Source organism: Apis cerana, linkage group LG13, assembly GCF_029169275.1.
Source record: "Apis cerana isolate GH-2021 linkage group LG13, AcerK_1.0, whole genome shotgun sequence".
Taxonomy (NCBI): Eukaryota; Metazoa; Arthropoda; class Insecta; order Hymenoptera; family Apidae; genus Apis; species Apis cerana.
In genome coordinates this window covers 10,148,526-10,176,254 of record NC_083864.1, presented here as the reverse complement: position 1 = coordinate 10,176,254, position 27,729 = coordinate 10,148,526, and the positions used below count along the sequence as shown (strand labels likewise).

At 29.3% G+C, this 27,729-nt stretch overlaps 3 protein-coding genes across 8 annotated transcripts; 1 reads left to right on the top strand and 2 right to left on the bottom strand.

Annotated features, from left to right (window-relative positions):
- Positions 1-1,311: 1,311 nt before the first annotated feature.
- Positions 1,312-12,932, bottom strand: LOC108004008 (protein ERGIC-53). Of its 2 annotated transcripts, none has more exons than XM_062084126.1 (11): positions 12,714-12,932; positions 12,160-12,216; positions 11,650-11,923; positions 11,472-11,571; positions 11,273-11,384; positions 11,026-11,194; positions 10,757-10,953; positions 10,486-10,679; positions 10,213-10,418; positions 10,063-10,133; positions 1,312-2,578 (listed from the first exon to the last, which is right to left on the bottom strand). In XM_062084126.1, exons 1-10 carry the CDS (start codon positions 12,880-12,882, stop codon positions 10,097-10,099), a joined length of 1,515 nt encoding a protein of 504 aa, XP_061940110.1. In that variant the 5' UTR covers positions 12,883-12,932; the 3' UTR covers positions 1,312-2,578; positions 10,063-10,096. The 2 variants fall into 2 exon arrangements, with proteins under 2 accessions (XP_061940110.1, XP_016922114.1); XM_017066625.3 differs by lacking the exon at positions 1,312-2,578 and adding an exon at positions 9,062-9,421 and having other exon boundaries at positions 12,714-12,882.
- On the top strand, positions 12,914-15,685 carry LOC108004010 (vesicle transport through interaction with t-SNAREs homolog 1A). 3 transcript variants are annotated; one of them, XR_003699079.2, is made up of 6 exons: positions 12,914-13,018; positions 14,028-14,213; positions 14,344-14,402; positions 14,661-15,008; positions 15,124-15,354; positions 15,523-15,685. XR_003699079.2 is itself a non-coding variant. In XM_017066627.2 (5 exons), the coding sequence occupies exons 2-5, from the start codon at positions 14,120-14,122 to the stop codon at positions 15,280-15,282; spliced, it is 660 nt and encodes a 219-aa protein (XP_016922116.1). In that variant the 5' UTR covers positions 12,915-13,018; positions 14,028-14,119; the 3' UTR covers positions 15,283-15,685. The 3 variants fall into 3 exon arrangements, 2 of the variants coding, with proteins under 2 accessions (XP_016922116.1, XP_061940114.1); XM_017066627.2 differs by having other exon boundaries at positions 12,915-13,018; positions 15,124-15,685; XM_062084130.1 differs by lacking the exon at positions 12,914-13,018 and having other exon boundaries at positions 14,023-14,213; positions 15,124-15,685.
- LOC108004007 (long-chain-fatty-acid--CoA ligase 1) lies at positions 15,684-27,680 on the bottom strand. Of its 3 annotated transcripts, none has more exons than XM_028669798.2 (8): positions 27,642-27,680; positions 25,693-25,816; positions 24,101-24,437; positions 22,892-23,360; positions 19,480-19,770; positions 17,293-17,514; positions 16,608-16,925; positions 15,684-16,393 (listed from the first exon to the last, which is right to left on the bottom strand). In XM_028669798.2, the coding sequence occupies exons 1-8, from the start codon at positions 27,663-27,665 to the stop codon at positions 16,256-16,258; spliced, it is 1,923 nt and encodes a 640-aa protein (XP_028525599.2). In that variant the 5' UTR covers positions 27,666-27,680; the 3' UTR covers positions 15,684-16,255. The 3 variants fall into 3 exon arrangements, with proteins under 3 accessions (XP_028525599.2, XP_016922108.1, XP_016922110.1); XM_017066619.3 differs by lacking the exon at positions 27,642-27,680 and adding an exon at positions 26,358-26,748; XM_017066621.3 differs by lacking the exon at positions 27,642-27,680 and adding an exon at positions 26,027-26,150.
- Between the last annotated feature and the right edge of the window lie 49 nt (positions 27,681-27,729).

Genomic DNA, 27,729 nt, shown 5'->3' with positions numbered 1-27,729 from the left:
ATTAGCACACGTGTCGCTCGTAATTTGCCTCGTAAAATTAACCCTCCCGTCGTGTCAAATGTTTTAACGCAAGAAATTCCCCTAACGATCACCGAAAAATGAAATATCGCGCGGTATAATCGATCCACATCTACTTAACTATCAATATTTTCCTATATATATATATCTTCCTTCAACTTACGCCAATCTCATCGATCGTAAATAAATTTTTCTAATAATAAAAGCGAATTAAATCTTCGAGTAGCCGAATCAAATTTACCAGAGATCCTTCAAATTGTAAATCAATTTTTCTAACAACGAGTTAAATAATAAATAAATTTCCAGAAATGCGGATAGATGAGAGGAGACGCGGATTTCGGAATAAAACGTCCGTCAACAAGCCCCTGGAGGAAAGGAATAAAGGGGTGTTAACTACCGTAGACGGGATACTTGACTATCCCCCGGCATTTAAATCGCATCGAACATTTGGCCACACGGTGCATTAGTCCTGGTAGAATGATCATGGATGTACGAGCGAAGGGATGCATCGTGCCGGGTGTCGACTTAAGTAATGAACGCGTTCACGGGGTGCGAATATTAAATTACAATGCGCCGTGAATCGACGTACACGATCGCTCGTAATTCATCGTGCCACTTAGTTTCTGTTAATCTATTTGTGTATTTTTCGATGCTTGTGAATCATTGTTTTCTCTTCTTCTTTCGACAGTTTGTCGATTCGAGAGTAATAATTGTTCGATTGCATGATCGAGATTCGATGCATTCGATACGTATCGTTGATGTATCGTTGAGATCAATTCTGGGCGATCAAGCTGATCACTTGTTGTGGTTGAAGCACAGATTCCTATTTGTAATCTTAAAATATCTAATATCTTAAAGTGCTATTTGATGTGAAGTGCTATTATGAGATTTCATAATAAGAATCATTTTTTTCTAATCTATCTTTCTAATCTAGAAAAAATGGTATTTAAAGTATTTTTATTATGTGTCTATTATATTCAATTGTTGGAGACTAGAGTAATTTTAAGAATTTCTTCATCATCAGAAAATATTCCACACAATATTCAAAATGTTGTTTTCGTTGAACATTATTTTTTTATATTATCCAAAACAATTGATTAAAAATTGATTGTGAAAAATAATACGTTCTTTTTTAAATTCTTATTTAAATGTAATCTGAAATACTATATCATAATAAAAATCATCTTTTTCTAATCTATAAACAGAATAGTATTTTTATTATACGTCTATTATATTCAATTGTTATACTAGAATAATTTTAAGAATTTCATCAGAAAATATTCCACACAATATTTAAAACATATTTCAAAATTATTTCCATTCAACATCATCTCATTCATATTTTCCAAACAATAACTGATTAAAAATTGTAAACTGATAAATGATTGTGAGAAATAACAGAAGGTTCTTTTTTATATTTTTACTTATAATATTTTAATGTAATCTGAAGAGCTATTATGATATATCGTAATAAGAATCATTTTTTCTAATCTACAGAAAGAATATTTAAAGTATTTTTATCATGTGTCCATTATATTGTTACTAGAATAATTTTAAGAATTTCTTCATTATCAGAAAATATTCAAAACATACTTCAAAATTATTTCCATTCAATATCATCCCATTCATATTTTCCAAACAATAACTGATTAAAAATTGATTGTTAGAAATAACAGAAGGTTCTTTTCTAGATTTTTATTTATAATATTTTAATGTAATCTGAAGAGCTATTATGATATATCATAATAAGAATCATTTTTTCCAATCTATAAAAAGAATAGTATTTGAAGTATTTTTATCATGTAGTATATTTATCATCTATTATATTGTTGCTAGAATAATTTTAAGAATTTCTTCATTATCAGAAAACATTATTCAAAACATATTTCAAAATTGTTTCCATTCAACATCATCATATTATCCAAACAACAACCGATTAAAAATTGGCCGATCTCCTGCAACAATCGATGCTTGATTTAAAAATCGCAAATGGATACAAATGGATCTGCTCGACTCACGCGAAAGAGCAAACAGTGATCCATCTCTTTGGAGAAGGTTAAATCGGACGGTTTCGCGTTCCAAAGTTCAATAGACCGAGCTCGTACGAAGAGCGGAAATTCGATCATGCCATTGGCTCGCATTTTCACGAGTTTCCGCGTCCAATTTGTACGATATATAGCCCTGGCCGCGGTCACCACCCCTTCGGATCGTTCCTGCACCCCATAAATATCCGGAAACCGCATAAACTGACCGTCCTGAGTGGGTGGCGTCCATCCACGTTCCATCCGAAATCCTCGTGAAAGACCCCCGTCGAGGTCTGAAACAAAAGTTGCTTACCCTTGCGGCGAGCTGCACGCCCCAAGCACAAGGGTTGACGACGGCTGGCCAGTGTACACAAACCACCCCTGCCGAACGAGAGAGAGGACGCTCCTCGACAGATTACTGCTTAAGTGGCTCGATACTTTCCTCTTAAGTGGTATAGGCTCCCGTTCTTTTTTTCCTTTCTCTCGTCTCCTTCTCGTTTGCTTCGTTTCCTCGTCGTCTCTCCATTGTTCGCCCCCTGTAACAGCGATGGATTGTGTTTATATGGGTTATAATGGGGAAAAAAATGATAACGAATGATTGGAGAGGAGAAAAGGGCTTTGAGACTTTGGGTAATTGATATTTATTTCGAGATTCTTAATATGTACTTTGATTTATATATTTTTGTATATTTCATTCATCGTATTCTGTGGATTTTTCTGCATTTTCCATAAATCGCAGTCTGCTTATTTTTTATTAATTCGTCTCACTCGATTTTTTCTGTTGTATACAATGATTCTAAAATCTGAAATCTATGGTATGATTTTGAATTGAAAATGTTTCTTCGATGGAATAACGTAATGATAACAATTTTTTATTAAGAAAAAGATCGAAAGTTAATTAACGAAGGACGAGCATTAGAAAATTATGCAGAAAAATGGGGAAAATTGGGAACCCTTCTCGGTGATGAAAAACGATTAATAATAATTAAAATCGAATTCAGGGGACACCCCTGTAAGTCGAGCAAAAACATCGTTGATCTACGCTCCTCGTGGAAGATTATAAATGTCATCATCGCAGTCCTCTTTCTTGCTCAATAAATTCTTATTGTTCCCCGTTCAGCGAATCTTCTTGTTCTCTTTTTCTTGTTCTAAATAAAATGTCTTTCGAATATAACCTTGCATGAACAAAATCTTTAAGAAAAAATATAACAAAAACTGCAATAAATAAAAATCGATATAACATTTCCGATTATTCCCTCTAAAAATATGGTATACATTCAAAAGAAAATCTTAGATTATCTAGAGTTTCGAAAGCAACTGGCAATACTGGTATTCTTGGTGCATTGATAGCTAAATAACATATTTGACAGGCGTTGGTTTTGAGTTAAGTTGGAATTTGAAGACGAAAAATTAATTTTTTTAAGAAAAATAAAAATCGCTGAAATTTTAAAGTGAAAAATTTTAACCCAAATAACAAAGAACTTACAAAGATGCCAAATCGAAGCAGTATACAAAGAAAAATTAGAACATTGCTATTAATAAAGTTGCAAAATTCTTCTGATAAAGATATCGTTGCTGCAGGTTCTACTAATCATCAAACAATCCTCGTTTAAACGTTCTCGATTTTTTAATTCTTTTCAATCACTACAACACGAAGCTTCGCCAAACAGAATTGCTGAATTGATTGAATGTGTTCAAGATGCATTTAATAAATTAGAGAGAAATACTCTTGACAACGTTTTTACACCATTATATGTATGGAATCAATTACAATTGAAGGAGGAAGAAATTCCTATAAAATTAAGTCGATTAATTGAAAAGTATATACAGAAGAAACGTTCAACAAGGCTAAATCTCGCTTTAACTAAATTTGGATCACACTAAAATTATTTATTAATTATATCGCGATAATAAAATGAATTTAATATTCTTTATATTTAATTTTGTTCAATTTTTTTCACAAATATACACCATATTTTTGGACAGAGGGAGTAATATTTATCCATCCACTGCTTATGCAATTCAATCTCACTCGTGCATCACTCAACGAGCTCGAGTAATAATAAATCGAATAAATCGTGAATTAATCGTTGCACATCGTACATTAAACCAAATCGAACGAAGATACGTATATGAATAAAATTAGGGGTGGATCGTCACCAGGGGTTGGAACCTAAGAGCAGTAACGATAACACGATCCTGACAAAACGCGACCCTCCCCCTCCCCCGCACGAATATGAGCCTTTCAATCGAGCCCCCCCAAAAAATGTTACCCAATGCTTTTAATCAATCGAATCGATATACGCAATTCGATCAAGCAAATCGCTCGTCGAATTGCGTCCCCAACGATCCTAAATCATCTCTCCTCGCATTCAGCCCGGTTACAGAATCGTACACTTTGGATATTGATCTGTATTTATGTATTTCGCCTCCGTATATGCGTAACATACATGTAGAAATATATATTCGAGTCCTAAAGCGGTGTTTAATAATAAAATATTCAATAAAATTGGTTTTCCTCCGTATAATAAATAAAACTTTTTCACTTTATAATCTTATAATCTTAATCTATTATCTTATTAAAATTTAATAAGATTCTTTGGATATATAAGGAAATAATGGAGCGAGTAGTAAAAATTAATAAATAATAGGATCTTTCGTTCAAATTTCTCGTTCGAATTTTTTAAATACTCTGTATATTTATTTGTATGAATATTACACGAAGTATTGTTTATTTATACGAATCTATTATACGAGCGCATTCGACTGATGCAGATGTATAATACCACGTGACAGAATGAATTCCGATTCGTCACACACCATCTCCATTCCCCATGATTCGCACTATCGATGATTGGACACGGAAAATCGAGTTTCTGATTTATTGGAGCGAGTTTGCTATGCGATCCCTCTCTCTGCTCGAGGGAAAAAATGAAATTTAAATGAGGTTCTTATGGCGTGGAAATTAGGCTCGAGTTTTACGAATAATTATTAAATCACGGATATTGAAACTGGATTCTTTGAAAATTCCATTTCTCTCCTTTTTACCTTTTTTTTTCGTATAAATTTGATTACTATCGTGCAAATGGCCCAGACACTTTCATTCACTCCCCTACACATTTTTTCGTATAGTTTGTCGTGCTAATAGGCGCGCGCCATTATACGAGAGAGTAAGTTTTGCTTACACAGCAAAGTGGAGCTAATTTTTTCTCCAAGTTGTTATTTCAAGAGGGGCCGCTTTTTTTCCATCCCTCACCCTTCCGATAAATATCCATTTCGTTACGACAATAACAACCCCCCACGAAACGATATTTGGAAAGAAAACTCCAATTGAAAATTTAACATCAATAACGTAACTTCTGAAACATCATTTTCCATCAAGATTAAGACTTTCCATATCGACTACTTCCTCGAAAAATTTTCCTTGGAGAAAAGTACTCGAAGAAAAATCGTCTCGGCGAGGAATTCGCATGAAGAACGGTGTCGCGGGAAAAGCGAAGTTTAGCAAACATATCCGGGATGGGGAACGATAATAATCATATCGTTCCATTCCGACGAATTCTCTCCATTAATTCGCGAAAGCATCGAACCGTCCCCGGCAATTTTAATAACTCATGGTCATCGCGTAACACCGCCGCCGCCAGTTTCCCCGCTCGGCCATAAAACACTTTACAACTTCGCCAATAAAAAAGTTTCAACAATTCAACCCCGACTTTCGGGGGAGGAGGGGGTGTTTGAATCAATATCGGGTTGCTCGCGATTGGATCGTGCCTCGCCAATCGAGGCATTTCGCAGCGACGAGGGTCGAATTCTGCGGATTCTGCGCCACGAGATACACGTTGTTATTGGCCAAGTCTCGGCCAAAGGGGCTGGTACACTCTGACGGGGTGAAACGTGACGCAGAAATGGACGATCCTGGTTGAGATACGCCGAATTCCCAATTTTTACCCCCTCGTCTTTCCTCGAACGAGTCCTCCACGTCCGCAAAGACTTCGACGAGCCCGATGGCTTTCTTTCGTCTCCCCTCCCTCATCCTCCAAGTCGAGATTCACATTTTTCTTGGAGAAAAAATAGTAAAATGGGTATTGATAAGTTTTCAACTTTGTACGGAACGATTGATATTTTAATTTATTCCATGACTTTTTTTTTTAATCGAGATTGAAAAATGTACGGCCTTCTGATGGATTTCTTGCGTGGAAAACAAAGATAAATGGATTATATTTTTCATTGTGATTTAACTTTTTTTTTTCTAGTTTTAATATCGTTGATAACCAAAGAGAAAAATCTAACAGAGAAAATATTACTTTATATTAATATTCTAATGAATTGTGAAATGTGTTTATCGGTTGATGATTTATTTTGATGTTTTAATTATGTAATATTATTATTATTCTCTTGTAATATTTTTTTAATTTAATTAAGTAAATATCAAAAATTGTATTTTGGATGCGTATTTTATGCATGCAATAGAAAAATAAGACACATTGTAAATTCTAACTTGACCGTATTATCAGTTTTTAATTTTTTTTCATTATGCAATCGAAAAATCTAATATTTATAAATTTTAATTTTATTACTTTCTAATATCGCAATTTATATATATCTTACAATTATTTCTAATATTTCTTATCTATATTTGTATAACAATTCTAAAAACCTGTATAAATAATGTAAAAATTTTTGATATAAAAAAATACCATGTAATATCTTTACTTCAACATTCTCAATTAAAATAAAAATATTTATAATTCCAAATAAAATTTTCTTTCTTATGAAAATAAATTATTTTTTCTGTTATATGCAATTTAAGAATTGTTATATTGTCTAAATTTGAAATTTACAAAACTGCAATACGTATAATGATATGCAATATGTAAAGATATGTAAACAAATTTTCTAGAAACTACTAATTAAACTAATGAAGTAATGTCAGATGAAAACATGAAAAACATGAAAAACACGAAATAATTTGCATATATTATTCATAGATAAGTTAATTGTTAATAGTAAATTGTTAAATAGAATTTCAATATTCGTACTTCTTAAAAATCTATATATGCGATAATGCGAAATTTAAATATTATCGTGAATATGCTGTTTATTGTTACTAAACGCTTAAATAATCTTTTAATTTTAAATATATATTTTTATTAACAATTACATTATAGATATAAATTAAAATATTATATCAAGATTATGTATCATCTTAAGTATCATATAATATTTATAAAAGCTTATAATTATTAATATTTTCTAGAAGCTTTAAATTGTGTATCTTTAATTAATTATTATTATTAAATTTTATAAATATTATTATATATTTCGTAAATAATACAAATAAATAAAATTATTTTTTATTGCAACAAATCATGCACGAAATAATAATGAATTTCATTTTAGTTTTAATTCAACTAAATATTTAATCTAAATACTTTTTAATTTGATTAAAGTTTGTTAGATTTTATATATTACATCCACATTTTTTAAATTTTATATTTCGTATAAATAAATTTTACATAAAAGAAAACGTAAAAAAAAAGAAAAAATAAAACACAAAAAAAAAATAATTGTAAAAAAATATTTTTGTCGCATTGCAGTTATCTGAAGTTACTTTCATTTTTTGGAAGCATCAATTTTATTTTTATTGAATTACACGCAAGATTTAACCACGACCTATTTTCTTTTCCTCGCCTCGTTTAATACTGATTGTTACAAAGTACTTGAATGAATAAAAGATCAAATATTTGAACTTATAAATTTCATTTTTCGTAGCTAGGAAATCTAAATGTTTTCTTACCAAAATATTTAAAATTCTATTCAACTATCTTATCTTAACGAACAAAATATTAATAATTTATAATATATATTATATGTATATTTTAATGCATATATAAAATTTTTCAAGTGATTTTTATTTATTTATTTTTTTTTTTGTATTTTATATAATTGATAGAATAATAGATAATAAATAATATAATATTATTATTTGTATTAATAATTTGTAATAATTAGTAAATTATTTTTCATAAAAGATTTTAAGATACTAAATTTAGAATACTAAAATTTTATATTATACATTATAAAAAAATTTTCATTATTCAGCATTACAGAGTTCTAATTAGTCATCAATTCTATTTTTAGTCATAATACCTCACTGTTTTATTATCTACATATGTGTAATATTATTAAGAGAATAATACTATTTAATATCTCTTTCTTTTTTATGAAAAAATCATTTTAAAATATATATAATTTAAAAATTCAAATTTTTACAAATGTTTACTTGAATTAGTAAATTGTTTAACATTAATTATTAACACAAGAATAATGTTATTTTATATTCATATTATAATATGAAAGAAATGATAAATGAAATAATTTTAAAAAATATTAAAGCAATAAAAACTCATAAATATCTTTTTACTTTTTAATAATTATTATTTAGAATATTTTAAAATATTTATTTAAAAAGTTATATGTAAATATAATTCTCTTTTAGATAACAAAATTATTAGCAATTTTAATAAAAATGTTATTTTTTCATATTTTAATATTTTATTTGAATTATATTTTCATAATTATATAGATATTTAAAAAAAAATATTATTTTTAAAATATTTATTCAAAAATATAAAAATATATGCAATATTTTAATTTGAATAATGAAAAATATGTTTAAAGAAACAAATAATAAAAACGTATATTTTACTTGTCAAAAAAGTAAAAAATATTCAGCTATATTATTAAATAAAACGTGAAAAATATATAAAAAAACAAATATATAAAAAAGTAACTTACATTAAAACTAGTCGTTTCTAATTCCTAAAAAATTTAGTGAAAATCACAATAAAAGAATTATACACTTTACACCATAGATTTTCTTAAATTTCGACCAATCGCTTTAATTAATTTGAGAGATATCGATTGTTCGAGATATCGTTTAATTTTTATATAATCATACTTCACACTTCAATTTTCTTCATTATATCAATATATTCATTGAACTTAAATAATTAATCTTTATTTCTTTGATTAGTAATTTTATTATCAGATATATTTCATTATACATTTACAATCTTCAATAAACTTTTACAAATGCAATAATATTGACGAGAATACCGAACTTACGAATAAATCGAGTCCTTCCTGTCTACACAGCTATTCTCGATACACGGTATATTCTTACAAAGTACGTATTCGTTTAACAAAAATCTTCTTATTATAGAGCTTCAAGAACGTAGTGATTGTACGATGTCACTTTTGCACACAGCAGAGCATAAAGAACTATTATTTTGAATAGAATCGTATCAACGATTTCTTACTTTTAATTTTAAGTAACTGTCACGTTAGAAACGTAGAGCTTATCTATACTCGTTCACCTATGGGAATGTAGTACCAGATCAAAAGAAAAAAAAAAGATCTGTCAGAATTTTTAAAAAAATTGTTTCAATTTTTAATATCTGATATGCTAATTTCGAATACAAAATCTTAGTATAAATGTTTATACATTTTTGCTAACACTACCTATAAATCAATGTATAAAAGAAAACAATAATTTTTTAAATAAAAAATTAATGAAAATAGTTAAAAAAAAAATGTGCGCATAGCACAAACTTTCTTAATGAACGATGATAAAAAAATATATATCATACACAACCATCTAAGCACGACAAAATTTGTCATATTTCAATATTACTGAATATCTAAAAATTATTATATTATCCAGTTCGATTTCGAGCCTACTTTCTGTCACTTTATATTTATGTCTATGATTTACAATGACAAAAATATGACGCGTTAAAAGATATATTCGAAATGATTGAATTATATCAAGCTGAGCATTTTCTTTTATCATGCTTTAAAAGCATTGGCTGCTCTTTATTATATCGTGTTAATCTACTGTAGATGAAGAATGTATTTATTGTACAAATGTTCAGCAAAAATGCATGTTTTACGAATACGATTAACAAGTGATAAAAATATTGGATCAGTATGTAAAGGTAGATATTTATTTTTATACCTTTACTTCTGCACTGTAGGATCGAAAACAAATATTAATACAACTTTTTCGCCTGTGCTTCTTTATTGTCCCTGTAAACAAAAAGATTAATTTGAGTTCAATTTATATATATTATGAACACATATATCATACAACGAGATAAATATTTACCGGTACGTGCTATATGCTAATAAAATTATCATCTGGATCGCCACAAAAAGTAAGAACATTGTTGTTGTTAAACAATTCGTTGTTGGACAATCTGTTCCTCCACTGTTTACTTTAGTATTTAATTGAGTAATATCTCTTTTTAGTGTATTAAGTCCGTCTCTCATTTCAGAAATAAGAGAATGATAATCATATCCCATTTGCTGTACCTAAACAACAATAATTTTTAACATTATAAATTAAGAAAAACTAACAAAATCAAATATCAATAAATACCTGAGCAGTTGGAGCTCTGGCCTGATTACTAAGAATGGTATCAGCTTTGGAATATACTTCATTTACGTAGGACTTAATTTCTCTTGCAGTATTTAATATATTATTTTGATTAGTTAAAAGAGTATCGACTTCTTGCCGACGAATTGTATCAATCAGCTGTACTTGTTGTCCTGGTTGACCTCCTACTTGAACACCTATTTTTTTCATATTTAAGTTTTTTCTATACATTTATATTCTAATATTAATATTAATTAACCAAAAGAAACTTTACCACCAACTTGAATTTGAGATATTAAACTTAAAGATCGCTCTTGTGTTCCTACTATGTTGTCCAATTTCCTATTTAATTCGCGCAGCGCATCAAACATTTGACTTTGGCCAGAGAAAATTTGTCGCAATTCTCTTTGATTATCAGTTTCAAAATATTCTTCGAATTCTTCTTTTTCACGATGTTCATCTGGATGATCTCTAAAATTAAATTATTTTAAAAACAAGCTTCATATATTAAATATGCATTTAAAATCTACAATATTATAATACCTGCGATATTCTTCTTTCCTTTGTTCTAATTTTTTTTGATAATCCATATATTCTTGACTAAGTTTTTGTTGTTCCTCCAGAGATACTTTTTGATCTGGCCTTAACTGACCAGGAGGATATAAAGAATGTGTTAAGAAATGAGAAACATCGTGATCATCAGCCAAACCACCTAAATAAAATATTATTATAAAACAAATTAATTATATTGAAATAAAGTTTAAATTGATATTTATTATGTAATAAATACCAGTTGCAGCCGAAACACCAAAAAATCCTCCTTTTGGTAGAAAAACATCTTCAACTTGAAAACACGTTTCATAATCTTGTTCATTATTTGTCATACCATTATGGAATAACAACTATAATTGAACAAAAATAAAAAATTATATAATAAATATATATATTTAAATATATATATATTTCTTATTTTATATATACACACTTACTGTTAAAGTGTTCTTATAATATTCAATTTTGGCTCTTGTGGCAAATGGTTTATTACGAAAATCTCTCAAACAACCAGCACATAACTGTGTGGTACCATCACTATATTAAATTCAAAGTAAGGCATCATTTTTTGAAAATATTGAACACTAAAAAATTATAGTAAAAATTATAATTTACTTAGCATGATCAAATGTTTTTTTGCCATCATTGAGAACTGCCATAATGTAGGGATTATTGTGTTTATTGTCATTGTCAAAAGAATCAAAGAAAATTCCAAGACCATGCCATTGGTCAGAACTACCAAAGACAGTGCCATTATATGCACCCTTTTCACCGGTATACCAAAATGCTAAACCATCTGCTCCAATTCTTCCTCTTCCCGTTATTCTAAATATTAATTCAACTTCCCACCATTCAAAGGATGTAACAGGATGTTTTACCCATATAGCACCTATAGATATTTTTAATTTTTATTAATATAACATAATTATTAATATAAAAGAAATATAAATGTATATTGTATGTAGAATAAAATGCTGATATATTAACATATGTTTAATATATCAAATTTGCATATTATAGTTTAAAATATTTTTATGTATATTAAGAAATAACTTATTATATTATAATTAATTAATGGTCGTAAAGAAAAAAAATAGAAATCAATAAAATAAATTTTTTACATACCTTTTTGACTTCTCAATGATGGAGCTACTCTGACATTTTCTGCACTAGCAATTGCATCTGGAATAAAAATTACATATTACATTTTATAAATGATTTTATCATTTTATGAATGATAAGATAATGATAAGAAATTACATATAAAAAAAAATAAAATAAAATAAAAATTTATAAATACACTAATTATCTATTATATATTAAAATGATAAAATAATAAATTTTAATTTCTATATGTAAAAATTATTTTGAATAACTAATATTGTTTAAATTTTTAGAATAAATTGAATTAGAACATAAATATAAATAAAAACATATATTATAACATATTTATTGTGATAATTTTGATTTATTATGATTATTATGATAAATTTTATCAAGTAAATATTATCGTTTTAATACGTGGAAACACTTACAAACATGAGATACGAATGAAATTAATATTTGTAAACGAAATGATAATGCATTTTAAATAAATAATCAAAAAGCCGACAGTAAGAAAAGAACATACGGCAATATTTTATGACACGCGTAATTGGTTAGGTTTTAAGTTTACTTACTTCCTCCATATTCCCAAAAAGGCACACTTCCATCTTTTTGTGCAAGATATGGTGGTTTAAATGAATATTTATATTCAAATTTTCGATGGGGTATCTCACCAAAAACTGCATAAATTACAGAAAACACATGAAAAATTAAAAGCCACCTCACCTCGGCGGCCATCTTCATTTCGACTGTTGAATCGAAAGTAGATTGACCATAGTCGACCCTATAACCAGTTAAAACGATTGGTAGTATCCTCTAAATTCTCTTTTTGATTGGTGTATTATCAATGACGTGTCAATTTCATGGCCACATTTCAAAGGTTTCATTTTCCACACTTTTATATTATATTATTGACATATAATTTTTTATTGCCATATGCTTTATTTAATTCAATTAAAAATCAATTATTTGAAGAATATTTAATATTTTTTTATTATGAATTTCATGTGTTAAATATATTCGTTGCCATTTGAAGACGTGTCATATAAAAACATGGCGCTATCGTAAATAAAATATCAAATAGATTTAACAATCAATTTTATGAATTATGAAGATTTTTTATTAATTATTGTTATATTATAATGAATTATATAAAAAAATTTCAATCTTACAAAAAAAATTGTTTTAAAAATTATCGGTATGTAAAATTTTGCGAGATGATTTATACGTAGATATAATTTATACTTAAATAGCATAAACTTTAAATAAATCCAAATTTATTTTTGTTGTGGAATAAAAATAATGTAAAATATAATAAATAAATATCAAATATATTATAAACTTAAAAATTTTTAATAAAATATCCTATAAATCAACTTTTATAGTTTAATTTTATTACTCTCATTACTTATTTCTTATATTTCTTAAGTGAAATTAATTTATATTTCATTATTGCAAATAAAGTGAAAGTTTTTAAAATTATTGTTATATTATTGATAAAATTCACTTATTCTTTTATTTAATCATATATATATATTTTTTTAAATTGATACATTTCAATATGTATCATTTATTTTTAATAAATTAAATTTATTTACATTCATAAAATATACAGATATAAATATTTTAATAAAAATATCATTATATGCTCACATATTTATATAATATATTTTTCAAGAAAAATATTTTTAAGAAAAATATATCCAAATATTTCAAAAAATGAAAAAACAATAATGTTTCAAAAAATTAATATAAAATAATCTTTATTTGCTGTTTAAAAGAAGACATGAATCACGATCAGCTGTTAATGTAATTGATAAAATATTATTATTTTCTATATAAAATATTATTGTATATAAAAACGATGTATAACATATTTTTTCTATTAGCTGATTTCAGAACGTAATTTGTATATGTCACTCTATGCACATATAACAAACATTAACTTTATTTATTCGTCTCCAATGGAAATACATTCAAGATGGCGTCACTCATTGACAACTATGAGCAACAATACGCCGTTTTGACAGCTGACATTACTGCAAAAATTGGTAGAATAAGAACACAAAACGGCAGTAAGTACAAAAAAAGTAGAATGATAATGATTTCTTTATTACATAGCACGGATCGTTATTTTTGAAGTATATTTTCTATCCTCTGGCATTATTAAACAACAATAATCGATACACGTGACGTAATTTACAGATGAGAAAAGAGCGTTCATTCAAGATGTGGACAGACAAATCGAGGAGGCTCAAGAATTGGTAAAATGAGATACTTACTTATTCTTCTACTTTTAAAGTGTTTTTAATAAATTAATATTTATATTGTAAAGTTCCAGAATGTTTATATCTTTTATTTTGGGGTTAGAAATTACATTTTTTTGATTTTTTTTCTCTATTTTATAAATATAAAATAAATAGAAACAAATTAAAATAAAAAAATTTTATATCTTAATATTATTGTATAAATAATAGATAATTGTATAAAATTTATATTATTTATCATTATTCTATTTGTAGCTTGAGCAAATGGAATTGGAGGTTCGTGGGATAAATGGTGCAGCTCGCGACCGCTTACGTGGTCGAGTAGAGAGTCATAGAGCAGAATTAAAACGATTGACACAAGAATTTCATTCAGCCAAAAAATCAAAAGATGAAAATATTGAAATAAGCAGAGAAGATTCATGGGAGAATAATATTACAGAAGATCAGAAAAAAAGATTGTTAGATACTTCAGAACGAATAGACCGTACAGGAAGAACCTTACAAAATGGATATCGTATGGTATTAGAAACAGAAGAAATTGGTTCCCAAGTATTGAAAGAATTACATGAGCAAAGAGAAACAATTCAAAGAGGAAGAGGAAGAGTAAGACATTAATTTTAATTAATATGATAGATTTTTTCAAAGTTTTATATATTATTTCAGTATTCAGTGAAAATGATTATGATTAATATTATTGAATATCTTTTATTTGTTTTAGTTAAGAGACACAGATGCAGAATTGGGTCGTGGTTCACGTTTACTCTCAGGAATGATTTTTAGAAGTCTTCAGCAAAGAATTATTTTAGCATTAGTAGCATTAACGCTTATAATTGTTGCTTGTATTGTCATGTATTATAGCTTTAAATCTAAAAGCTAAAGATGAGAATAGAATGAATCTTTTGGTTGGGATATTGGCTCAGGAGCCATGTTAAATTTCACTGCATTTCAGGTATTATGATTATTGAATACAATGTTTATTAGGGGATTAATTAAATTATAAATTGAAGGAATGTTATATCCTTTTATTAATCTTTTCACTTGTTTGGAGCATTTAATATCATTATAATTTAAGCATTATAATGCTCACAAATCTTAACTATAATTTCATATGATATAGATATATCACTACACAACAAGAGACGCTTAAATATGACAGAATGCCGCCAAACAGTGAAGAAATATTCTAATATATTATTAGTAATTATAAAAAATTCAGCTGTCGAACGGTATTGTCAGTGAGCATTGTTCATAAGCAGAATTTATTAAAATGTTTGAAAATATTTGAGATTATCTTTATTACTTTTCAAATTCTCCGTTTTTGCAATCAATTTATTACGTGAACCTCAAGTTTTGTTTTACATATCGCAATCGATTGCATTTTACGGAAACGGAATAATATACATATCTTAAAGTATTAAATTATAATTCAAAATTTAATTAATTATTGTTATCAATAAAAATATACATCTATAGTGTGTACCATTAAGTAAAAGCGATAATAATTTGTATCAAAATACAAGGATGGGATAACGAAGAAGACTGTAAATATACGTGACAAGTATCGAAAAATGATTATAGTCAAGAGAAAACGAGACGCCTAATAATAATTCATTTTATTATAACATTATCAATATTTTAATAATCTAAAAACGATGTTTTTTTTTTTTATTCTTTCTTGCGTCGCTATATATGTAATCAATGAAAAAAAATGATATAATAAAAATATCGCGGAGTAATAATAAATATTCGATGATTTCTTTGTAAATGCGACGCAAACACGCCTCGATTCTTCTTCGCGTTTTTGTATCTGATGCTAATGAAAACAGAATCAAAATCGATGCTCAGTCTGATCAGTCCAAATGTCGATAGAGATCTTCTATCTGTGGCTTGAAGTAATCTTTTAACTGAGGTCGTTTCATTTTCAATGACGGTGTAAGCAGACCATTTTGTATAGAGAACGGATCTGGATGTAAATAAATATCTTTCACCTGTAATATAAACGTTGCCCCGAAATGTAAAGCTATTCATATCTTCCATTTTAAAATATTTTTTAATTGTCAATCAGACTAATAAATTAATCTTATTTTATGATTTTCTTTCTTTTGATATTAATAATAAAAATATTTATAAATGATTTAAAGGAACTAAACGAAAAAATTTCTTCTAAATTATGATATTGAAAGTTTTTTCGATTTTTCTTACCTGTTCGAAAGATTTGAGACCGGCCTCTTTTCCCCATGAAAGCATATCATCCATGATCAATTGTTTGACTTGTGGATTAGCACATAGTACGCTCAACGTTCCTGGTATACCGTTCTCCACTGCCCAACATTTTACGACATCTACATCTGGTATTACTATTCCTACAACGCACGACTTTAGGGATTCCCCGTGGACAAACACTTGATGAACGTATTGACTGCGTAAATAAATATTCTCAATTTTCTCTGGAACTATGTATTCTCCTTGCGAAAGCTTGAAGGTGTGTTTCCTTCGATCGATTATTTTAAGTGTTCCATTCTGTGAACAAAATAAGAATTATAATCATTAATTTTTATTTTCTGTTTCTTAAAAAAAAGCTTCTTAAATCAATTAAATGAAAAATTTAATAATTTAATAACCAACGCAGTAATGAAAAATGAAAGATTTTTAAATACTTTTTATAATCTAATTCAAAAGAAGGAAGATAAACTTTGATTGAAATTTTTTTTATATCATTATTATTCACAAAATTTCATAAATAGACATAGAATTTGTGATCTATATATAATTGTTCATTTAGAAAAATTTAAATTGAAAAGTTATCAAGCTTTAATGCAGAAATAATTAATTCTTGCGTAATTTTTAAAACAAAAAAATATGTTTAACAATATCTTTTTTGTCTTACAGGTAACCACATGCCAACGTCACCGGTATGATGCCAACCGAATTCATCGATAGCTTGAGCTGTTCTTTCCGGATCTTTAAAGTAGCCCACGAACACATTGGTGCCTTTTACGCATACCTCACCTTGGTTCTTCTTCGCATAGTATTCCATTTCCGGAACGTCTACCAATTTAATGCAACAACAGGGGACTGGTGGTCCTACGTGTTCCGGTACATGATCACCCTATAATAATAATGGAAAACGTTAACATAAAGTTCAGATTTTTATCATTGAATACGAGATTCACATTTATGATATTTTTATTCGCACTATTGTACTTTCGAACGAAAGATACGTTCAAGTAAATGCTTCATAGTTAATCGAAAAATTTACTGCAAATATCATTATTTTATTTATTCGATTTATGCACAACAACATTGTTTTGGAAAAGAAAAAAATCTAAAATCCTGATTGGAATAAATCGATTGACGATTCAAAGATGCAACATTTGACAATAATCATAGATATTTACACGGTTGACGTGGCTTACCACGTGGTTTGGCGCGTGGTTGCAAATTTTTTCTTGTCGATCAGCTCGATACTTATATACCTATATACCTGTATTCGTGTATAAATAATAGCTAGTTTCGTCTAGCTACATACGTCGATATTTGCAAATATGCCAAAAATAGTGACCATGCATATCACTTGATCGTTAGTCAGTCCACGATTAAAATCGAATGATCTCATCGCATGTGCCCCGAACACTTTACCATTGTTCTCCGATTTATTATTCGATTAGATATTCCTTAGATTCTATTTATATTTCTTCTATTGCTTAATAATAGATTTCATTCTTCGCATTTAATTTTAATACATTTGTGGTTTAAAAAAAATATCACAATTTATTCCTTTTGAATTTCTTTTAAATAACTGTATTAATTATATTAAATTGAATGTAGTACATTTGTGGTTTAAAAAAAATATCACAATTTATTCCTTTTGAATTTCTTTTAAATAACTGTATTAATTATATTAAATTGAATTTAATATAATTAAAATTATTCTCTTTAAGATATTAAGTTAAGTTAATGATAAAGTCTATTGGTTAAAGTTATGTTTTAATATTGAATGTTTAATTACGTATGGTATTTTATTATTATCAATCAAATAAAAAATTGTATTTTTTAAAAAATATTGTTGTTGAAATATAATTCAATTTTAATTTATCCGTTAAAATATTATTAACATTTATTGCTTTGAATTTATCCATCAAAAAATAATCGATCATAATTTCTTTTACATGAAAAACAATGGATTAATATCATTAATCTTTGTGTAATTTATTTGTTTAATACAATATGATTTATTGTTCTAGCTCACTGAAGACTATAGTCCATGATTTAAACTCGACGGCTGCAAAGCGATTTATTTACAGAGCGTTTATTGACCGGCTTCTTCGTCAGATAAATGTAACTATGTATCAATTTCGAGTTGAAATGTTTGTTAACACATACTAGACTTATTCCTTTCTTTGAATTCCATTCATTATACATATAATGTTACTTGAGTAAGAACAACGAGCATACTCAAACATAATTCAATGTCTTTAAATGAATGTCGGATACGTTTAACTTCTGAAAACTACCTGACAAATGTACAGGATGTTAATATATTTCTTTGAAGGATAAATTCTAGAGGCCAAAACGCAAAAGCTTGTATATAAAAATATCAATTGAAGCTCAGCTTATTAAAATATAAGCAATTTAAGTTTACATTTAAATGCCACGCATGTAAAATATTATTCTTGGAAAAAATATTTTTTGATTTTTCCTTTTCAATATAAAATATCAAATTAGAAATTGAATTTGATAATATATTAATTCATATATCTACATCTTACTAATAATAAAAGATTGATTGATTACCAATCTTAAACTACTAATCTTAAATTGATAAGATAGTATAAACATAAATTTTACAAGATGCATATTGTTATTATCATTTCATTTGTCCAAATATTTCTGTAAAATAATTTTAAACATTCGCATTTTATAACAGCTGTTATCATAATCATGCATATGATCTTTTGTTTTAGAAAGAAAAGTGTGCAAACATCTGTACAAATACTTGTTGTCAACACAAGAGCAAAGAAACAATTTATTCGAACAATTATGAACATTAATCATCGTTTCAACTAATTCTAACCTGAACGGTAAGAGTGATCGGTGCACAGCACTCGGTCTGGCCGTATCCTTCGACGATCAAACACCCCAGTGCACATCTCGTGAACGTGAGAACGTTTCCCGCCAAAGGCGCGGAACCAACGACCATCAGCCTCACCCTCCCTCCTGTTGACTCCTTGATCTTGCTGAACACCAGTTTATCCCATATGCTGTTGTTCCTGATTATCCCTTTCTTGATTTCTGCCTCCTTCGCCCGCATTCCCAGGCTGAACACCAGCTTTTTCAAGCATGAGTTTTGAAGTTCAGATTGGATCTGCAAAATGCCGATTGATGACTATGCACGCTATATTTAAAACGTCTGATCGAATGAACAAGCTTAGTGGCTGTATTTTCGCTGGCAACGAACGGGTGAACGAATTACGATAGAACTTTATTTATCTAAAGTTTATTTATTGGAAAGGAATTTTGGTATCCGATTAAGTGAATTCCTACGGATTGAGTTCACCTGTAAACTTTGAGAATTTATTGCAACAGATCTCCGGCTTATTCGAACGAAATTTGTACTTTTATTTTTCGATTTTATTTAATCCAATTATCTTATATATAAACATGAATTCGTTAATTATTATTTAATTTGAGACATAGTTGAAACGATTCTCCTTTTACAAAAGTCTCTCTAATCTTTGAGAACTTGAAATGAAATTGTTTGAAGCTTTGAAATTTAAGTGATTTTTTTTTGGAATAGCGTTGAAGTTGAAAATTGACTTTTTCATTGTTTCTTTATAGTAAATTAATTTAATTATTAGATTTATTTATAATATTTTTTATTATATAAAAATTTAACTTCTGACTTTTACCCTTTTTATAAATAGCGTATTCGAAATCTATTTTGGAAAGATTTATTTTTGAATATTAATTGTACATGAGCGGATGATTTCCTTGAGGAGAAGCTGTTTACTAATATCAACGAGTTATATACAGACGTGTGGTATATACTTTTAGAGTGCTCTATTTGAAAAGTTTGTTGATTTTATGCAATAAGATTTATGGATCGTAGAAGTTTTATGTACGATTTGCTATAAAATTGAAATGTTATATATTTTTGAAGAATTAATCTTATTGAAATTATATAAATAATATAGAAAAAGAAAGGAAGAAGAAATAGAAGAATATTATATAGCAAATATTATATATTAAGAAAAGAAATATTAATTTTAAAATAATAAATATTAAAAGATTATATAAATTTGAAGAGATTTACATATATTAAAATCATAGGAAATATATATTGAGTATTTACTAGTTAATAAAGTGGATTTTCAGGTGCTGCATTAATTTACGTTTCTAAATAAAATCATGCCACTCGGCTATTTTTGTGAATATACTTATGCATTCAAAAACAGAATAGAGTCATGTGCTTTTGCAAAGATTACTCGATTACGAAAACAGTAATTCTTCTATTGGAATTTAAAATTAATTTAACATATTGCTATATATTTCAAATATTGAATTTAATTTTAGAATAAACATATATTTTATTATATTCATTTCTATGATCATATTTATATAAATGTTTAATATTTTATTGTATATCAATTATTGTATTGCTTAATTATATACATGTATATTAATTAATTTTCAAAAATTTTAAAAATCTTTCTAAATCTCTATTTTTACACTTTATATATCTAATATAAAATAAATAAAAAAAAAGTTGTAATTAAAAAAAAAATTTATTTAAATATATAATCTCATTCTTATTCTTCGTGTGAATGAATACGATACATTAGATAATATCATTAATTAATGAATATATGAATGTATTATGAAAACGCGAAATAAGCGGATTCCTTTCATTCAGTATCTCAGAGTCGATGAGAGATGGAATTACTTCCACTTGTTTCTTCGCGCTGTCATTTATATTTGCCAATTTGTAATGTTTCAAAGAATATTGTGGGACAGTGACTTTATAGTTTGTATCAATATATTATTACGAAAATATTTTCATTTCTAAATCATAAAGAGATATAAATATAGAGATATTATTTTTAAAATTTGATATTGATTACTTTTTACATTTATAATTTGTTCAATATAATAATACAATAATTTGTTAAAATATAATAATAAATATAATAATAAGAATTTAAAATAGGACAAGTAAAGAATAATATATCGTATATATTCGATTCATATGTTTCTCATAAATCTCTGAAACTTATTCTCGAAAACTTATATTCGACAATTCTGAATCATCATAAAGCCTACTATAGAAAGCATAATATTTTCTGATTCTCTTACAACTAAGATCATTTTCTATGGAAGAATAAGTGAAACGATAATATTATCATATCATTATCTATGTGATTTACTACTTCCTAGTATTCCTTAAAATAATCAGAAACTTAAAAAACATCCATGAAACAGTCAGAAAGCTGCAAACAGATTAAATAAATTTACATTTGACGAGAAATCATTACTGTTATTCCCTATTCTGTAAATTTTTTAAATTGATAATTTCAAATAATTTTTGATGGAGTTTAGATGATGAATACCAATTTTATCTCCTATCCTTAAATAATGAGAGAAATTTTCAAATAATTTATTTATCAAATATTTGATTGCAGAAAATAAAAAATAAATAATATTAAAAAATATTCAAGATAGAAAACATATATGGAAGCAAATGAAAAATAAAAATAAAAATTTTCTTTGAATAATTATTCGAAATATTTGTTTCCACACGTTCAATTTTTCGGTCTCGATCTGAAATTATGCGTGTATGGAAAAAGGGTTCGATTATTTCGACCGTGAACGCGCATATAGAAGATATTTGCGAAACAAACGATGACTGGACGATTTCATTAATGCAACTGTCCATCAAACTCGAACGTAATTGACGCTTATTCGCAAAATTTGTCAAATTATTTTTGGCCAACGATACGAAAATTTGTTGAAAATTTGTTGAGCGTTGCACAAGATGGCGGAACGAATTTGTCGATTCAATTAAACCGATTTTCCTTGCACTTTGACGCTTCGTCAAGCATAAAAATATCAGCTCTGCCCGTTGATCGCCACTGATCCGTGACGAATCCATCCACGATTTCCGCTTGATTATTTCCCCTAGCCTAGGGTTATTCTGACACCAGACTGTCCTTGCGCCTCGATGAGCGTACTCGAAAATATAATCTCGCCTTCCGATTCTCCGGTAATTTTGATCGCCAAAAATATTACTTGACCACTTCTCACCGACAATAATAAATTTTCCAAACACATGGAATATTTTGCTAATTATAATTTTTTCGAACTAAAGATTCACTTATACATATATATATTTTTTTCCTCTATCGAGTGAAAAAAAAAAATAAATAAGCGACTTGGATCAATCAATTGTACGTTTGATTCAATATTTGTAATAATCGTCAGATGCTCACCTTGTCGTACATTCGATTCAACAGCCTAGGCACAGCAGGCATGACAGTAGGCCTCAAGGCCTTCATGTCTTCGGACAACCTTTTGATATCGCCGCTGTAAAATCCTACGGAGCCGCCCACCATGTACATGCCATTCTCGCAGCAACGTTCCAACATGTGCGCCAGAGGCAAGAAGCTGATCATCGTGTCCTTGTAAGAGGGCTTGTGCTCGCCCAACTGAACGAGAACCGCGCTTATGCCAGCTATCACATTTTGGTGCGTCAACATCACGCCTTTCGGGTTACCGGTCGTCCCAGATGTGTAGGATATGGTGCACAGGTCGGTAGATTTAGGGGGGACTTCCGGGTGATTCTTTTGGGCGCCCAGCCGCTCAACGTCGTCGAACTTGAGCAACTCGACGCCACGGTTCTTCGCCCTCTGGTTCGTCGTCTGTCTTGTTTCTTTTATCACCACCAATTTTCGTAGGCATCTAGTGGAAAGGGATTGGAAATAATTAAAAAAAAAAGAAAAAAAAAAAGAAAAATAAGGAAAAGTAAACTGACATTAAAGTGATAATTTAAGAATTTTTAACATTGAAATTGGATATATCGCAGTTACTTTTTTTTTTATTAATTAAGCTGAATTTTATATTCTATAATAATAATAATAATAATAAAAAGAAAAATCGTGTGCCAAAATGTTTCAGGACATTGCACGGAAATGTTTAAATTTGTCTTCAATACCGCGTGAGATTTGTAAATTGTGTCGTGTGTCGATGTTGTAGAAAATACATTTATATTCATTCATGGCATGCTGCCACTGAAACATACCAAACATCACACGATCCCAAGTGATCTGAACTTTAACTTGTATCGCTGTTTATTCGAAGACCACAATTAAAACGTGATATCTTCGTTCTTTTTTTAACACTTCTTTTCTGCTATTATAACACTTATTTTTTGCTACTAATTTACTGTAATAATAATACTATTTTTTAATTACGTTTCTGCACAAAATAAAAATTCAAGTTTCTTTATTTCTTTTAAATAAAATAAATTAAGAAAGACTCTCTGAATTTATATATCCCATAAATTATATCTTTCGCAAATTCTTTCAGAATCTTATTCAATAAAAATTTTAAAGTCACAATTTTTTTTTGCATTCCATAAAAGTCTCTCTGAAACACTTTTTGCCTCGTTCGAACAACTTTACACGAGAAAAATGAAATACCTTGGCGCTTTGTCGAGAAGCAAATTGCACTTGGTATCGTTCTCGACCACGACCAGATTGATCTCAGCTTGATTAATGATGAAGGCACACGCGTCAGGGCCCAGTGTATCGTATAAAGGTACTACTACCAAAGAGTACGTGTAACAAGCCTGCTCCGTGAGGATCCATTCTGGACAGTTCTGACTGTAGAGACCGATGAGTGTGTGCGATCCTGGCATCAGCCCCAGAGACACTAGGCCAGAACCGAAATTCTTCGCCCTGAGCAGGGTCTCGTTGTAATGTAGCCATTGATACGGTTTGTTTGGTCCATCCCGCCAGCCAAGGCAAGGACCGTTGTCTGCGCATCGCAAAAATCAGTCAACCGAATCGGATTATCGTTTAAAAATAATCATTTTTTAGTAAGATTACAATTTTTATGAAGGGAACGAGTTCAAATTTCTTTTAATGGATTTAAAAATGTGCATGACGATTTGAAATTTGAATCATGTGTTTATAAAGAGAGATTTACAACGATTATATGATGATTTATCTACTATTCTTGAATTTTCTTTTAATGCATTGTGTAAATGTAATTTTTTTTTATCTTTTCTAGCGTATTCTATTTCAACGTAATAGTAACGATATTATAAAAATACATGTTTACCAGATGCTTCCAAAGAATAATTGAGCGTGTTGCACGAAAATAAGATAGGATTGAAACAGTAACTTAATGATTTCGAGACAAAACTTGAGGAAACGTGTGTTTTCGAGCGTGACGCCTCGCAATTTATTAGTCCAGGAATTTTAATTGCAACACGCCAACTTGGTTAAATATCTATCTAGAAAATTGGAAAATAATGAAAATAAAGATATACGCATCAATAATAAAAAAAAATATAATTAATATTTTTTTTATAATAATGATATATATTTAAATACTTAAATATTCGACTAAATTACTGATATTATTTCAATTAACTTGAACGTTTTTAAATTGAATGATACGTGAAGAAATTAAAACGTTTATAATTACTCGTAAAATTTTTTGAAGATATACGAATATCATTGAAAATAATGTCTGGTTGGAAAAGATAAATATAATAATTTGCCAGGAAAAATATACAACGTTTTTTTTTAGTAGAATTTATTAATATTCGAGACAAGTTGTACGTGTCAAATATGATTCCAAGTAAAAAATCTTCGATTTTTGAAAAGAAACATTTTAATGCAAACTATAATCTGCGAAAAGATTTGAAATAAAAATAATTATTTAATCAGAACGAATTTTTTACTTTTACCATATTTCAAATGAATTATGGAAAAATTTTTCCATAATTTATGTTTCATTATAGGTTAGAAACGAAAAGTTACATCATAAACGAAACAAAACAAAATTGTCGATAATATATTATTCGACTCGAAATCAATATTTTATTCGCACTTTCACCATCTATTTTTTTTAATTCTACTTCAGAGTGTACATCATGCAACCACAGACCTCGATTTTAGTCGCATCGCGAGACAAATTTCACCGTGTGTACATAGGTGCCGCTACATACGGTCATATACACGTGTAGTATGCAACTCAGAAGCCGACTATAATTCAGACTTACTAGACTCCTTGGCGCCTTTGCGGAAACCGTCGTAAAGAGTCCTCGTGTCCTCGTACAAGAAGCTCACGAACTTTCCCTCCTTGCTATCCTTGTAAAACCTCGACACTTTGATCAAGTCGGTGCCCTGCAAAACACATACGTTTGCGCACGTGAAATCCTTCGTATACCCGTCGTATATTACGTAACGGAATGCCAAGTGCAAATCTAAGTATAGCGAGAGTGCACCGCGCGACAAGTATATCGCACGGATAGGCGCACACAATACGGGGAGTGGAGAAATCTGTAGGAACCGTCTCGGTAGCGTATCCACTTATCAGAACTACAAGAAAACTACCATGTTCGACGTTGTTTCCCACTATCCCATCACGCGACGATACATCGTCGCCAAGTCGCTTGTGCAACAAGTCTGCCCACCCACACACGCATGCCGCTTCAAGCACCGATCAGGCTGACCCGTGGATTTCGTCATAATGTTTGTTCTACGTTTGTTCTACCTTCTATTAATGACGGGATAACACGGTAAACAGAAAATCTCGCCGATCTGACTGTTATGCTCATCTACGTTTACAATCTCTTAAAAATTGATCCATTATTTTTTTTTTTTTCTCAAGAGATGGAAGATGATATGAGTACAAATGGAACAGGGTACCAAGAAGACATTCCACCTTGACTGTGTCGCATTGATCGTTGAGGTCGATCGGTGGTCGGATCGGCGGAGGAGAGAAACAGGCGGACGTCATATCTCTCGGACAGTTGGCGAACGGCGCAGAGAGGAAGCCCGTTGCGGCAACGGGCCGACGTACAGCCCCCTTCGGCTGAAGATTTTTGCCCGGGTTGTACACTTGAAACGAGACTGGCCTGTTCACAGCCCACTCAGGGATCGACACCACTCCTCTTCGTTCTGCTCGAGCTCACCTCTCGATCACTTTGCTTGTCACTCTACCGCCCCTGCTGCTGCTGCTGCTGCTCCACCGAGAGGAGCGGGCTGCTATCAGCGGCTCGCACATAAGACTAGCCGCTCGTCCATCCTCTCTACGACGATCTTCGACTATATTTAAATATAGTGGACCGCTCGTGGAGCGAGCGTCGTCCTCGACAGCCACCGAACTTGTTGGATGATGGCCAGTAAAAAAAATCGATCAACCATCGAATTTTGACGTCGAACGAGCTGGTTGAAAGCGGCCGTTAAAGATTCTTTTTAAGCCATCGAGGTTCAAGGAATCGAATTGTAGCGCGGTTAATGTCAGTGGTGCGAGTGATTTTAGAAGAGGAATTCACGGCTCGTCGTGATGAATTTTCTCAATCTTCGAGTGGATCGTGCTCCGTTTTTTTTTTTTTCTCTTTTGAGGAGATTCAGAATGATCGATGATGAACATATTGTTGTGATTGATCGAATGTTTAGCTTACGTTGAGAGTGTTGTATAGTTTTAATTGAACATTTAAAAAGATTAAATAATATTACGATGATATTTCTCTACTTTTTATTGATCACTGTTGGAAGTAAATTAATTTTCAGAAGTGTTTTCTCTTTTTTTTCTTTTTTTCTTTTCTCTCATTTTCACGAAAGAAACAGAATGAAACAGCTTCTTGTTCCTCTATCTCTTTTTTTATCTCTCTCTCTCTCTCTCACTCTTTCTCCCTCTTACACGAAAAACCTAGTTCAGAGAGATATCATGTATCATTTTAATTGCCAGCTCCTGAAATAGTTTTATTTATTTCAACGATACATAATGATTACGTTCACTTGTTTCCGATTAAATTCAATATATCAATGTAATTTATACCATCTACTCGAAATAATTGACTTTTAAAATTATACGATTTAAAAATACAGGAGGAAAAGCTACGATGTCATTTTTTTTTTCTATCAACCGACAAAACCTCAAAATACATTCCTTTAAATAAATTATATTATTATTTATCATATAAATAGTGAAGAATCGACTCACACCATTGCATCCATCTTCATCCATTTTTATCTGTCGGTGTAACTCGGAGGTCGAGTGGCAGTCTGTCGATGATAAGGACATTCCAGGG